The 15550-nt window shown below is 36.6% G+C and overlaps 1 protein-coding gene across 3 annotated transcripts in view; it reads right to left on the bottom strand.

Moving 5' to 3' along the window:
- Positions 1–15550, bottom strand: part of ITGB3BP (integrin subunit beta 3 binding protein) — an 86155-nt gene that overhangs the window by 32466 nt on the left and 38139 nt on the right. For all 3 annotated transcript variants that reach the window (XR_610205.3, XM_034966565.3, XM_003809146.5), the window contains exon 4: positions 6742–6811. Coding sequence is in view for 2 of the 3 variants with exons in the window: in XM_034966565.3 (XP_034822456.1) it covers positions 6742–6811 (70 nt within the window). In the remaining variant the exon portion in view is untranslated. The remainder of the gene's footprint in view (positions 1–6741; positions 6812–15550) is intronic.

Below are 15550 nucleotides of genomic sequence, written 5' to 3'. Positions count from 1 at the left end.
TACTAGAGACGGGGTTTCTCCATGTTGGTCAGGCTGGTCTCGAACTCCCGACCTCAGGTGATCTGCCCGCCTTGGCCTCCCAAAGTGTTGGGATTACAGGCGTGACCCACCATGCCTGACCCAAAATTATGTTTTAACCCCATGAACACTTATGGGCATATCTAAAGATACAAATGTCCTATAGAACACAGTTTGGAAAATGTCCCAGGCAAGGCCATGCAGTCCAAAAGTTAAAAATCTACTTAATCATGTAACATGTCTGAAAAAATTGCTGGTGTTGTTCAAGACTGTTGGGAACAAGCCCCCCAAAATCTGGCCGTAAACTGGCCCTAAACTGGCCATAAACAAAATCTCTGCAGCACTGTGACATGTTCATGATGGCCGTAACGCCCACGCTGTAAGGTTGTGGGTTTACCGGAATGAGGGCAAGGAACACCTGGCCCGTCCAGGGCAGAAAACCACTTAAAGGCATTCTTAAGCCACAAACAATAGCATGAGCGATCTATGCCTTAAGGACATGCTCCTGCTGCAGTTAACTAGCCCAACCTATTCCTTTAATTCTTTTAATTCGGCCCATCCCATAAGGGATACTTTTAGTTAATTTAATATCTATAGAAACAATGCTAATGACTGGATTGCTGTTAATAAATACGTGAGTAAATCTCTGTTCGGGGCTCTCAGCTCTGAAGGCTGTGAGACCCCTGATTTCCCACTTCCCACCTCTATATTTCTGTGTGTGTGTCTTTAATTCCTCTAGCGCCGCTGGGTTAGGGTCTCCCCGACAGAGCTGGTCTTGGCACAAGACTTCATTTACATGAGAGTTTGGGAGCCTATTAGTATAGAAATAAAAGAAGAGACAAGGGTACACATAAGTGTACAGCTCATTCAATTGCAGTTAGTACCCAGATCACGAAAGAGAACACTGACAACATCCCAGAAACTAAGAATAACTACTAACTTTTAGCAGTATTGATTAGTTTTGGTTATTTTTGTACTTCATACAAATGGAATTATACACTATGAAACCTTTTGTGTCTAGTTTTTTCCACATCCAACATTATGTTTGTGATATTCAGCCATTGTTGTTAGCTATAGATAATTTTCACTGTAGTCCATTAGATAAATACCATAATTTGTTTATCCATTTGACTGTTGATGGACATCTGGATATTTTCAAATTTGAGGCGACTAGGAATTAGACTGCAATGATCATTATGGTATTTGTCTTTGGGTAAATATATGTATACACTTCTGTTGGGTATATACCCTGAAGTGGAATTTCTGTGCCATAAGGTATGCATATATCCTGGTTTAGATGTTGCCAAACAGTTTCCCAAAGTGGTTTTCATCTACTTATACTCCCACCAGCAGTTTATTTGAGTTCCAGTTGTTCCACATTCTCACTCCAGAAGATCTACCCAGTATTTTCCTTCTTTTCTATTTTCAGCATTCTAGTGAGGATGTAGTGGTGCTTCATGGAGGTTTTAATTTGCATTTTCCCAGATGACACTTTCCAGCTGAGTACCTTTTCATATGTTTGCTGGTTTACATGAAAATCTGCTCTTGTGAAGTGCCAATTAAAGTCTTTTGCCCATTTTTCTATTGGATTGTCTTGCAAATCTTTTCACACTGGGCTGTACTTTCACACTCTAAAAAGTTTCTTTTTATAAAAAGGACTTTTAAAGCTGTTTAATTTATCCATTTTTTCCCTTTTATTGTTGGCATTTTGCCTAATCCAAGGTCCAGTCCTCTAAAAGTTTTTTTTTTTTTTTGAGACGGAGTCTCGCTCTGTCACCCAGGCTGGAGTGCAGTGGTGGCGCGATCTCGGCTCACTGCAAGTTCACGCCATTCTTCTGCCTCAGCCTCCCAAGTAGCTGGGACTACAGGCGCCCGCCACCATGCCTGGCTATTTTTTTATATTTTTAATAGATACAGGGTTTCATTGTGTTAGCCAGGATGGTCTCTATCTCCTGACCTCATGATCTGCCCACCTCAGCCTCCCAAAGTGCTGGGATTACAGGCATAAGCCGTCGTGCCCAGCCCCTAAAAGTTTTATTCTTTTACCTTTCATATTCAGACTTCCAATCCACCTGGAATTGATTTTTGTGCACGGTGTGAGGGTAAGGGTCCAGATAAAATTTTTCCCATACTGATAACAAATAACAGTGCTATCTTTTGTAGAGAACAGGATATATACAACTAATTCAGCTAAATGAAGGTATCTGTTAAAACTTCTTACTCCCTTAATTCTACTTCTTAGATTGTGGAATATCTTTAAATAACTCTTTTTTTTTTGAGATGGAGTCTCACTCTGTCACCCAGGCTGGAGTGCAGTGGCACCATCTTGGCTCACTGCAAGCTCCGCCTCCTGGGTTCAAGGGATTCTTCTGCCTCAGCCTCCTGAGTAGCTGGGACTACAGGTGCAAGCCACCACGCCTGGCTAATTTTTGTATTTTTAGTAGGGATGGGGTGTCACCATATTGGCCAGGCTGGTATCAAGCTCCTAGACCTCGTCATCCGCCCGCCTCAGCCTCCCAAAGTGAATAACTTTTTTTTTTTTTTAAATCTGAACAGACTGACTTTCAGAAGAGGCTGTCCTGAGAAAACTACTGATATCAATAAAGTTCTCATAATAAATTGGCATTTCCATTATTTTTCGGTTTGTCCTAAGGCTGATTAGTATTCATTAATTCCTTATGCTTCAACATCTCATGGTGAGTTTCTAAATTTGTATAGTGTAGGACCAAACACTGAATCTACAGTGACTCCATCAAGGTACTGAAGCTACAGGAATTATTCTAGAAGCAGATGCCTTGCTTCGTCTCTGGTATCTCTCCTAGCTATGATATTTTTGCAAAGAAAAAAAAAAAGAATATTGCCAAAACAAAACATAAAATGTTATGATCATTTAAAACTGATCCACAAATGTGAAATGTTGTTTATTGATTGATTCACTGATTGATTGAGATGAGGTCTCACCCGGTCGCTTAGGCTGGAGAGTAGTGACATTATCACAGCTCACTGCACCCTCAACCTCCGAGGCTCAAGTGATCCTCCCACCTCAGCCTCCCAAGTAGCTGGGATCACAGGTGTGCACAACCACACCCATCTAATTAAAAAAAAAATTTTGTAGAGACAGGGTCTGGCCATGTTGCCCAGGCTGGTCTCAAACTCCTGGGCTCAAGCAAACTGCTTGCCTCAGCTTCCCAAAGTGCTAGGATTACAGGCATGAACCACCATGCCTGGCAATATTCCATTTAATTTGAGATTTACAAAATCCAAGTCTTCAGGCTGAGGCAAGAGGATCGCTTTAGCCCAGGAGTGCAAGTTCAGCCTGGGCAACATGGCAAGAAAACATCTCTACAAAAAAATAAAAGAATTAGCCAGGGGTAGTAACATACCTGTACTTCTAGCTACTCAGGAGGCTGAGGTGGGAGGATAACTTGAGCCCGAGAGGTTAAGGTTATAGTGGGCTATGATTGTGCCACTGCACTTCAGCCTGGGTGACAGAGCATGATTCTGTTTCTTAAGAAAAACAAAAAATCCAAGTCTTTATGCAGTGGTTTTAAAAAATAAAAGAAATCTAAACAAATGGAATAAAGAACCTATTACTAAAGATAAAAATGGCTTTATTAGCTAGAACTGAGTTATTTTAATGAATGAAAAAAACAATCAGAAATGCATCCTGGCCAGGTGCGGTGGCTCACGCCTGTAATCCCAGCACTTTAGGAGGCTGAGGCGGGCAGATCACCTGAGGTCAGGAGTTCGAGACTAGTCTGGCCAAGAAGGCAGAACCCGGTCTCTACTAAAAATACAAAAATTAGCCATGCATGGTAGCGGGTGCCTGTAATCCCAGCTACTAGGGAGGCTGAGGCAGGAGAACAGCTTGAGCCCAGGAGGCGGAGGTTGCAGTGAGATGAGATTGTGTCATTGCATTCCAGACTGGGTGACACAGCAAGACACTGTCTCAAAAAAAAAAAAAAAAAAAGAAACGTATCATTTTCTTTTTTTTTTAAGAGATGGTCTCACTGTGTTACCTAGGCTGGTGTGCAGCAGCTATTTATAGGAGGGATCACAGTGTACTACAGCCCTGAACTCCTGGTCTCAAGCAATCTTCTTTCCTCAGTCTCCTGATAGAAATACTTTTTTTTTTTGAGACAGAGTCTTGCTCTGTCACCCAGGCTGTAGTACAGTGGCACGATATCAACTCACTGCAACCTCCCCATCCCAGGTTCAAGTGATTCTCCTGCCTCAGCCTCCTGTGTAGCTGGGACCACAGGCGCCTGCCACCATGCCCAGCTAATTTTTGTATTTTTAGTAGATAATAATGGGCACCTGGCCTATTATTTTTATATGTTGTAAAATGTCTCAGCTCTTACTTAAACTCACTAATTATAACACCAATTCATGGAGTGATATACTTAAATAACAGAGATCTTTAGAAACAAATATGGATAGAAATTAATAAATTAAGTAAACATAGGCAAATTCCTATGTGACTCATAACAATGATTCTTGCTCTTCCCTTGCTCCTTGAAGCCCACTGCCATGGGAGCTATTGTTTTAAAAGTCTAAGCTCTAAATAAATTGATGGGTTTACAAGAAGAAAGAAGGAAAGACACTATTAAGTTTAAGTGGAGCTGATTCAGGGAGAAAAACAACAGGCTTGATTATCTGGTATCACTTTTGTCCAAAAACATTTCCTCCTTTGCTGCCTATTTACATTTTATATAACTGCACCAGAAATTAATTTGGTTTAGCAGGCACCTGCTGTCAAATACAAGATTATCTGTAATTTTTAAATTTTTACTTGCTACTTGCTTTCACTGTACATCCTTTTGTATAATTTGAACTTTTTCCTGTGTACATATATTTCCTATGTTAAAAAACATTAAATAAGTTAAACAAAAAAGAATGCTTTCCTGTTAATATCTAGTTGAGATCAGTTCACTGAGGAAACAAAAGCTTTGATTAGGAGTAGGAAGAAATAATTTACAACAAAAATATTTGTGGGGCAGAAAAGACTGAAACACGCAAATATTTGGAGCTGGAGGAGCAGCATGTCGAGGGAAAACAGCTATTAAAAGCAAACAGAGGACAGATGTAGGAGATGCCAAACAATGAGGCTTCTTTGAAAAACTCTTCTTTTTGTCCCTAAAGTATTTTAAATGGCACTCAGTTTCCACATCTTTTAATCTGGACTACTACCAAAACTATATAGTTCAGCTATATTATGAAATAAATAGATCTGTGCCCTGACTTGGGGCTGTAGCCACAGATTATAACACTATTTGCATGGAAAATGCATTCTGAGTTCCATGTAAATGACTCCAAAAACATTTGTAAACATAACCCATTTCTAAATTGAGGAAGGTATATTAACTTACAGCATAAGATCATAAGCTCCCAGGCTGCATGCAGTATCTCACACCTGTAATCCCAGCACTTTGGGAGGCCTGGGCGAGTGGGTTGCTTGAGCCCAGGGGTTCGATACTAGCCTGGGTAACATGGCGAAACTCCGTCTCTGAAAAAATACACAAAAATTAGTAGGGCGTGGTGGCGTGGACCTGTAGTCTCAGCTACACAGGAGGCTGAGGTGGGAGGATTGCTTGAACCCAGGAGGTTAAGGCTGCACTGAATGGCGATCACACCATTGTGCTCCAGGCTGGGCAACAGAGTGAGACTCTCAGGGAAAAAAAAAAAAAGATCATAAGCTCCCAATGGGGAAAACTTCATTTTCCTTATCTTTACTCTTTAGTGTCCATTGGTGTGGTACATAGAAGATACACTGAAATGGTAAATGAGCTAAACATATGCACTACTTTGAAAATTTAACCCCTGTTCTGCTTAATTCAATCCTTCCAGGAAGAACATACAAATACAGCTGTCCCTCAATATCTGTGGAGAATTGGTTCCAGGACTCCTGCAGATACCAAAATCCATGGAGGCTCAAGTCTCCTATATAAAATGGTGTATCTGCATATAACCTATGCATATCCTCCCATATACTTTAATCATCTCTAGATTACTTATAATACCTAACACAATGTAAATGCTATATAAATAGTTGTTATACTATATTGGTTTAGGAAATAATGGCAAGAAAAAAAATGTTTGTATATGTTCAGGACAGATGCAACCATTCTTTTTTTCTCGAAATATTTTCAATCTGTCATTGGTTGAATCCACAAATGTGTAATACACAGACATGGAGAGCCATCTGTATTCTTCCCAGATTTTTCCTACGTAGACAGTAGCTTTCTGCAGATAATGTCTTCATTCAAAGGAACCACCAGCAGGACAATTTGAAAATGATTGGTTGCTCGCATGTAGGCCTTCCAGGTTCCTCTAGATCTCTCACTCTGCTGGCTTCACTGTTTCTAGCTCCATCCTGAACCAGCTATTTGTTAAGACACTTTGTTCCTAAACCACGCATTACTTCTCCATCCATGTAAATCTGAAATAAGTGTCTTCCTCAGTTTTACCCTGCGCTGGTCTATTACGCATAGGCTCGGAGAACTGGGCTCAATGAGTATTAAAATTAAGGCATCATATATAACCATTATAGAACATCACAAACCACATCACAACTAAGGTATTCTACTTACTTAAGAAAGAATATTTCAGGTCAGGTATAAACTATTAATTTCTACAAATAAATGCTTTTAAACGGTCACTTTAACAAATATGAATGTCTTTCTGCAAGATACACATATATAATTTCAAAAATAACAAACTTACTCATCATTGTCTTTTGTTGTAGATTCTTTGCTTTCAGTTAAACTGGGGTGATTCAATTTTTTTCTCTTTTCTATATATGTGTAATAAAGAAAAGGACATAAAGTTAAAGGAGAAATCATCAAATTTTAAATAGAATTTAGTTTGTCAAATTTTAAATAGAAAGTAAAAAGGACAAATGGAAGGGAGGTGGGCAAAGAAAAAGTATCCTATTTTGTTTTTTTTCATTTCCCATTTTCCTAATTTCTTACTCACAATACCATATAAGAAAAAATAATCTTTTGAATAAAATTTCCACTGAAGGTTGGTATATTAAAGAGAAATCCAATATGATTCTATAATTAGGTTAAAATGCATTAGTAAACTTTATTAGATAAAGGATACTTTCATCAAATATTTTAATCAATGATATCATATAAAGGCTTCCAGTTTGCATTATTCCACCTTTATTTTTTTTCTCAAGTTAACAACAAGGGATTGGTGATACCGATACTCAGAAAATAGTTAAGTTCCTCGTAATATCATTGTAAAATAAATTTGATTTTAGGGGTAAAAGTACCTTTTAATTTTATTTTTAAACTGACACAATATTTACAGTGTATAACATGTTCTGAAATATGTATATATTGTGAAATGGCTAAATCAAACTAGTTAACATATCTATTACCTTACATGCTTATCATTTTTTATGGTATGAACACTGAAAGTCTACTCTCTCAGCAATTTTCAAGTATATAATATGTTGTTATTAATTACAGTCAATTATACAATAATTGAACTTGTTCCTCCTGTTTAGCTGAAATTTTTTATCATTTGGTCAACATGTTCCCAATCACTCGGCCCTCCCGACCAGCAGAACTTGGTAGTCACCATTCTATTTTCTGTTCTATGATTTTGACTTTTTTAGATCCCACTTATAAGTGAGATCATGTGGTACGTGTCTTTCTGTGCCTGGCTTACTTCCCTTAACATAATATTCTCCAGGTTCATTCATGTTGTCCCAAGTGGCAGGATTTCCCTATTCTTAAAGGTCAAGAGCATTCCACTGAGTATATATACCATATTTTCTTTATCCATTCATGTGTTCATGGGCACTTAGGTTGATTCAGTATCTAAGCTATTGTGAATAATGGTGCAATGAACATGGGAGTCCAGATATTTCTTTGACATACTGATTTAATATCCTTTGAATATATACTCAGTAGTGGGATTGCTGGGTCATATGGTAGTTTTATTTAAATTTTTTGAGGACCTGAATCTTTAAATGCGTATTTATTTAGTAAATCCTTGGAAAGATCTAAGTATATCACTCATTATTTATTTAAGATAACAATAAAATAAATAAATGGTTACCTTCCATTTAAAATGCCATGTAGTTATCCAAGGTCATGGCTTATCTAAACTTTTACAAGTTTCACAAATTGACAGATGCACACGTGAAGACACAGGATGTAACTAAGTCATAATCCTTCATATGCCCACTGGGTTGAAATGTAAGTTTGTTTGATTTTATAGCTCTAGTAGAACATAATGTTTGTACTTATCAATGGTCAAGTAGATAACTGTTTTATGAGCTATTTAGTTGTTTGTTCTAGAGTACTTTATACTACCATATACACTATGTACTTTAAACACATTTGATATATAATTAGCAAGTATTTGAGGACACATATTAGTAGAGTTAAGATTTTCAGTGTCTTAAATATACTGGCTTTTGATGTTTATTGAATGAATGAACAAGCAAATGAATGAATAACCCAAACTGTTCACCACTAATGAAAAACAGTCAAACGAAACTCAATTTCATTGAGTCCACTGGTTCAGAAACTGATTAATAATAATTCTTCTCATTGTTACTTTGGACCTATGTCTTCCTCAAAAAAAACAAAACAAAAAAAACCCTATCACAATTAAATTGTTACCCCAAAATAGTCTCTAATGGCAAAAGGAGAAAAAACTTACAGAAATTTTGTTAAAGCACTAGTTATTTCTCTTGTTTATGAACTATGCCTTATTTGACAAGTCTTTATCCTTAAGTTCCAAACAGAATAAATTCATATGGTTAAAAATTTAGTAAAGAATGTAAGGGGAAAAGAATAACAATATATTATGATTTTAGAGAGTTTTGGAGTAATAAATTAAAATCTGTCTCTAAAAAAAAGCTGGCCGGGCGCGGTGGCTCACGCCTGTAATCCCAGCACTTTGGGAGGCCGAGGCGGGCGGATCACGAGGTCAGGAGATCGAGACCCTCCTGGCTAACACGGTGAAACCCCGTCTCTACTAAAAATACAAAAAATTAGCCGGGCGTGGTAGCGGGCGCCTGTAGTCCCAGCTACTCGGGAGGCTGAGGCAGGAGAATGGCGTGAACCCGGGAGGCGGAGCTTGCAGTGAGCCGAGATCGCGCCACTGTACTCCAGCCTGGGCGACAGAGCGAGACTCCGTCTCAAAAAAAAAAAAAAAGCTGAAAATGAATGTTTTGAGGAAAACCACAAATGAAAACCCAAATTGTACCTTAAACCTTTATTTCAGAAAATCTTTGCCTAAAGGTCAATACTAGTTTCCTGAATTTTGTACTATGCTGTTTGCATTCAGTAAGGCTCCAAAATTAAGTATTAAAATTACTTTGCTCCTTTAACTTGTAATTCATTTTCACATTTCAGCACTAATAGCAAAAAATGTTAGGTAATAAATAGTAAAGAATGTTATTTGAATTTTCACTAGGTATTCAATGCCTTTCTAAATATTTTTATTATAAGAGAACTAGTCAAATATCTCACCCTGTAAAAATGTGGATCAATAGTATTAACCTCAGTCTTCTCATGGAAGGACTTATGATTTTAAATAATTTTCAGCTGTTAAATATGAAGAGTTTTAATATTTCTAAGAGTAATACTTAGATCAGTTACTAGACTGTTGAGTAATACAACATATTGAGTAGCAAATGTAGTAAATGAGGTTTCCAGTTACTTAATAATTACTTTCCTTTATTTCATTCCATTCTATTAAAAAAAGTAAGCACAATGAAAATATACAAAAGCACTATAGAGTCTATATGGTATTTTTCTTGTGAGATTATATGTAAAAGTGAACAAACACTTGTGTATTTGACTCTCTTCAAGTGCAGTTTCACAAAACATTGGTGATAAATGTACCATCACTGAATCTGAACTACATTCATAATTGTATTTGAGCTTTCTGGTAAGGCTCCAGGGAGCTCTTTCCCTAACAAATGAAGATAGCTTTCAACAAATTGTTAATACTTGGAAGCACAATCAATAGTGATGACAACAGCTAACACATGGTATTAATTAGGGCCAGGCATTGCTTTAAATATGTTACATATGATATCTAATTAACTTGCACAACTCTGACATAGTCACTCTTGTTCCCATTTTACAGATGAGAAAATAGAAGTACAGAATGGTTACAAACTTATCCCAGCCCATAAAGTTAGTGAGTGAGGATTGAAACCCAGACATTTAGCTGAAGACTGTGCTCTTAACCATGATGCGATGCTTATTAATAGATTAATGTAGGCTGGGTGCGGTGGCTCATGCCTGTAATCCTAGCACTTTGGGAGGCTGAGGCAGGTGGATTGCCTGAGCTCAGGAGTTTCAGACCAGCCTGGTCAACACCGTGAAACCCCGTCTCTACTAAAATACAAAAAATTACCCGCGCCTGGTGGTATGTGCCTATAATCTCAGCTACTTGGGAGGCTGAGACAGGAGAATCACTTGAACCTGGGAGGCAGAGGTTGCAGTGAGCCGAGATCACGCCACTGCACTCCAGCCTGGGTGACAGAGTGACTCCATCTCAAAAAAAAAAAAAAAAAAAAAGATTAATGTAAAGCCCAAACAGGTTTAGGCTGGTATCATGCTGCTTCTAGGTACCCATATTTTATAGTTGATAAATACTATAGGCAATCATTTTGGTCTCAAACCAAAAGTTAAGAGTTGGAAAAACCTTGATCCACAGAGGTTCAAGTGATTTGTTCAAGGTGGTCAAACAAAAGTTAGTAACTTCTTTCTAAAAAGGTTACTTGCATGTAGATCAAGTTGAGGCCTGTAGGCAAAGAGGTGAATGAGATACTGATACAGTCCTGCTATTCTTTTAATAAACCAAATTAATATTAATAGAGTGGAGGGTAAATAACCTCTTTGGAGGATCAACTCACAAAAAATAACAATGTTAATTTTTTTTTTTTTTTTTTTGAGACAGAGTCTCACTTTGCCAGCCCAGCCCGGAAAGCAGTGGTGCGATCTCTGCTCACTGCAACCTCCGCCTCCCGGGTCCAAGTGATTCTCTTGCCTCAGCCTTCTGAGTAGCTGGGACTGCAAGCGTGCACCACCACGCCTGGCTAATTTTTGTATTTTTAGTAGAGACTCGGTTTTGCCATGTTGGCCAGGCTAATCTCAAACTCCTGACCTCAGGTGATCTGCCCGCCTCAGCCCCCCAAAGTGCTGGGATTTACAGGCGTGAGCCACTGCACCCAGCTCAATGGTTCTTTTTCACTCAAAATGAAAATACCTTTATTAAGTCCCATAGATAGAAATATAATAATATTCTTAAAATATTACTTACATTATTGAATAGAAGGTTATCGCTGAGAAAATTGAAATCACTTTTTAATCTACTAAAACAGTAATATTTGGGAAGCAGTAACAAAAATACAGGTTTTTACATCTTTCATTCAGATTACTTTGTGTTGACTGGGTACTTGACAGTCTGATAACTGATTTAAGTGTTATTCTTAGAAATATTAAACCTTGTCATATTTAAAAGCTGAAAAGTATTTAAAAGCATAAGCCCTTCCATGAAAAGACTGAGATTAATATTATTGATCTACATTTTACAGGGTAAGATATTTGACTAGTTCTTTCACAATAATAAAAATGTTTAGCATTTGGCCCACACCTCAGATTGCTCATCACAGGTTTAAGGAGATAGTATATTAGTTTATCAGCTCTTTTACATATTGTTTGCTCCTTCTGCTACTTGAAAAAAAATCAGTCTTGCCAGAGGGCTAACATTTCATTAGACTTTTCTAAGAACCAGCTTTTGATTTGTTGCTTTTCTTTATTATTGCCCTGTTTTCAATTTATAATTTATCTTCATATCATTATTTCCTTTCTACTTTGGGGGGTTCATTATGTTGTTCCTTTTCAGTCATTCTGAGTTGAATGCTTGACTCAATAGTTTTCAATCATTCTTCCTTTTTAAATACAGTCATGAGCAGTATAACAACATTTTGGTCAGTGACAAACCACATATATGACAGTGGTCTCATAAGATTATAAACACCATATTTCTACTGTACCTTTTCTACTCAGATATGTTTAAATACACCAATACCATTATGTTTTGATTGCCTATGGTATTCAGTAGTCCACTGTATAGGTTTGCAGCCTAGGAACAAAAGGCTATACCATATAGCATAAATGTGTAGTAGGCTATGACATCTAGGTTTGTGTAAGTACAATCTATGATGTTCATACAATGACAAAATCATCAAACAATGCTTTTCTCAGAAGGTATCCCCATTGTTAAGTGACACAGGACTGTATATGCATTTGTAAGTACAGTTGGCCCTCTGTATTAGTGGATTCCACATCTGTGGATTCAACCAACCATGGATCAAAAATACTTTGTTTAAAAAAAGGATGGTTGCATCTGTACTGAACATATACAGACTTTTCCTTGTCATAATTCCCTAAACAATACAGTATAACAACTATTTCCATAGCACTTACATTGTATTAGGTATATAAGTAATCCTGAGATAATTTAAAGTATATAGGAGGGTGTATTGGTTATATGCAAATACTATACTATTTTCTACAAGGGACTTGAGAGTCTGTGGATCTTGGAAACTGAGTGGGATCCAGTAACCAATCCCCCAGATAGGAAGGGACGACTGTATAAAGCTTCCACCAAGAACTGCTTTAGTATAATGTAGGTATAAATTTTTCCTCTAAGTGCTGACATGTTTTCATTATCATTCAATTTTAAATATTTTATACTTTCCATTATAATTTTTCTGATCAATGAATTATTTAGAAGTTTCTTGGTTTCCAAACATACAGGTTAAAATTTTTGGAGGGCTGCCTTTTCATTATTGATTCCTAATTGTATGAAATTTTAGAGTGTGAGCTGTATGACTGTAATTTTTAGTACAGTGAGACTTCCTCTGTAACTCCAAGCTGGTTACATTTTTGTGAACGTTCTACATGTGCTTTATTATATGGGTATTATATCTTTTTGACCACAGCTCATTAGATAAACTTGCTAATTGTGTACAACTTGTCTATATCCTTCCTTTTTAACCGCTTCATCAGTTTCTGAAAGAGGTAGTTTAAAATCTCCTACAATGACTGTGGATTTATCAGTTTCTCCCTTGTTATCCTGTCATATTTCATTATGTTTTGAGTTTTTTAGATGCACATATGGCTCAGGATCCTTTTATTTTTGTAGTGGTGAATCTTTCTCTATCTCTTATGTAAAGAGCCTCATTATTTTCAATAAATCCTTTTAGGCATAAAGTCTATTTCAGCCTTTCTATTTTTGTATCAACTACTAGCTTTTTTTAAAAAGCTAGTATTTGCTTTGTTTTCTTTTTCTATTCCTTCAGATTTAATTGTCTTATGTCTTTTCTTAAAGTCTAATTAATAATGCTATTAATGAAAATGGCTAGAACATGTATGGAACATATACTATTAATATACGTCAAGTACCATTCTAAGTGCTTTCTGTGTATTAATTCATTTAATCCTCACAATTCTGAGGTAGGAATTACTATCTTCCCCATTTTACAGGCAAGAAAACAAAAAATACAATGAAGAAGTCAACTGATAGGTATCTCGTCTGCCTGAAAATATGAGGACCTTGAAATATTGTCTAAAACATCGTAACTCTTATCTGTTTCCTCCTCACCTTCCATGATAGTTTTTCACCCGCCCTCCAACTGTTTGTTTTTAACCTGCCCTCCAATTTTTTTTTCACCCGCCCTCCAATTGTTTGACTTTTGCTTTATAGTCAGCAAAACTTGTAATTAGATTAACATGTTTGCTAATTCACTTTTTCATCATTGCTTTTTGCAATTCCACTCCTTTATCTGAGGTTCACTTTACCTCTTAGAGAAGTAACTTATTTTGTAGTTATTTTACGAGAATCTGTGAGTGGCAAACTCTCTGAGACTTCGTCTGAAAAACTGTATTTCATCCTCACTTCCTGGAAAAAACTCAACTGTGATTCTTAATTGATACTATTATTGCATTTTCTGCTGGAGTCTACTGATATAGATAAGTTTATCAGTCTGTTACTCTCTTGTAGGTACTATCTTTTCTCTGGTTGCCCTTAAAATTTTGTCTTTGATGTTCTACATACAGTTTTATCATGATATAACTAGATGTGGATCTGTTTTACTTTACCCTGCCCAGACTTAGCATGCTACTCTAATTTGCAAATTCTTATCTTTCCTTAATTATGAAAAACTGATAGTCCTTATATCTTAGAATACTGCCTATGGACTATTCTCTGTATTTCCTCCTTGTAGAACTCCAATTTGGCAGATGTTGGAGAGTCTTATTCTGCCTATCATTTCACTTTATTGTTTTATCACATTCTCCTTTTATCTCTCTGTACTGTTATATTGTTATAGTCTGAGTGATTTTTACAGATCTATTGTCCAGTTAACAAGTACTCTCTTTGACTATGCAAATTTGTTGTTTATTCTTCTACTTTCATTATTAAATAACAAGTCCGAAGTGTTCATGGGAGGAAAGGGGAAAAATTTTCTCTTTCTTCTTTTCTAAAATGCACACAACTGACCCTTGAGGAACTCGAGGGTTAGGAGTGCCAAATCCCCCATGTAGTCAAAAATCCAAGTATAACTCTTACTCCCCAAAAACTTAACTACCAATAGCCTATTGTTGACCAGATGCCACAAAGTCAATTAATACATATTTCGTGTGTTATATGTATTATATTGTGTATTCTTACAATAAAGCTAGAGAAAAAAGTTATTAAGAAAATCATAAGGAAGATAAAATATTTACAGTATTGTAAAGTATTAATACCATAAGTTTGTCATCTGTTTACAAGATGAACTGTCAGAAATGGTGAGGAACTACAGCTGCAGACCTTAATCTACAGTACATATCAAGTAATTCATCTTTTTCTTGTAATGTCATGATTTTTCTCTGCTCATTGGGAGCACTTCCAGCATCACTAGTGGCACTTTATGTGGGTTTCATGGTGTTAGTCAAGGTTTCCAGCATAGCCCTAAACATGATGAAAAACATAAGAGAACCATGAGATCACTTTTTACTGCAATACACAATTTACTTGAGAGACACATTGCTTGTGCAGAGATTATCAGCATCACATGGTCAAGCAGATACTTGCAACACTTGAGCTCACTACAATAGCAACAGGAGGTAGCTATGAAATTATTACAGTAGCACAGTATGTACTAGAGTTAATTTTATGCAGTTATGATTTAGTACTGCATCTTTATATTCATTTACATTTCTCTCAGCTGCAAATGGGACTGTGTAGGGTCTAAGTGTTTGTATGCATTAGTTTTGATAAATTTTATTTTTTTATAATAAATTTGTGTATGTTTTATGGTAAATGATAGACTAGTAGCTACATATATTTTATGCATCCATGGCATAGCCAACTTTTTTTTTTATATTTACAGTCTATAAAGTTTGTCTGCAGGGTTTTACAAATTGTCACAAAACTCCAAAAAATTTTCCAGTATGTTTATTTGAAAATAATCTTCATGTAAGTGGACCTGTGCAGTTCAAAC

This window comes from Pan paniscus, chromosome 1 (genome assembly GCF_029289425.2).
Source record: "Pan paniscus chromosome 1, NHGRI_mPanPan1-v2.0_pri, whole genome shotgun sequence".
Classification (NCBI taxonomy): Eukaryota; Metazoa; Chordata; class Mammalia; order Primates; family Hominidae; genus Pan; species Pan paniscus.
This window is presented reverse-complemented; position numbering and strand designations above follow the sequence as displayed.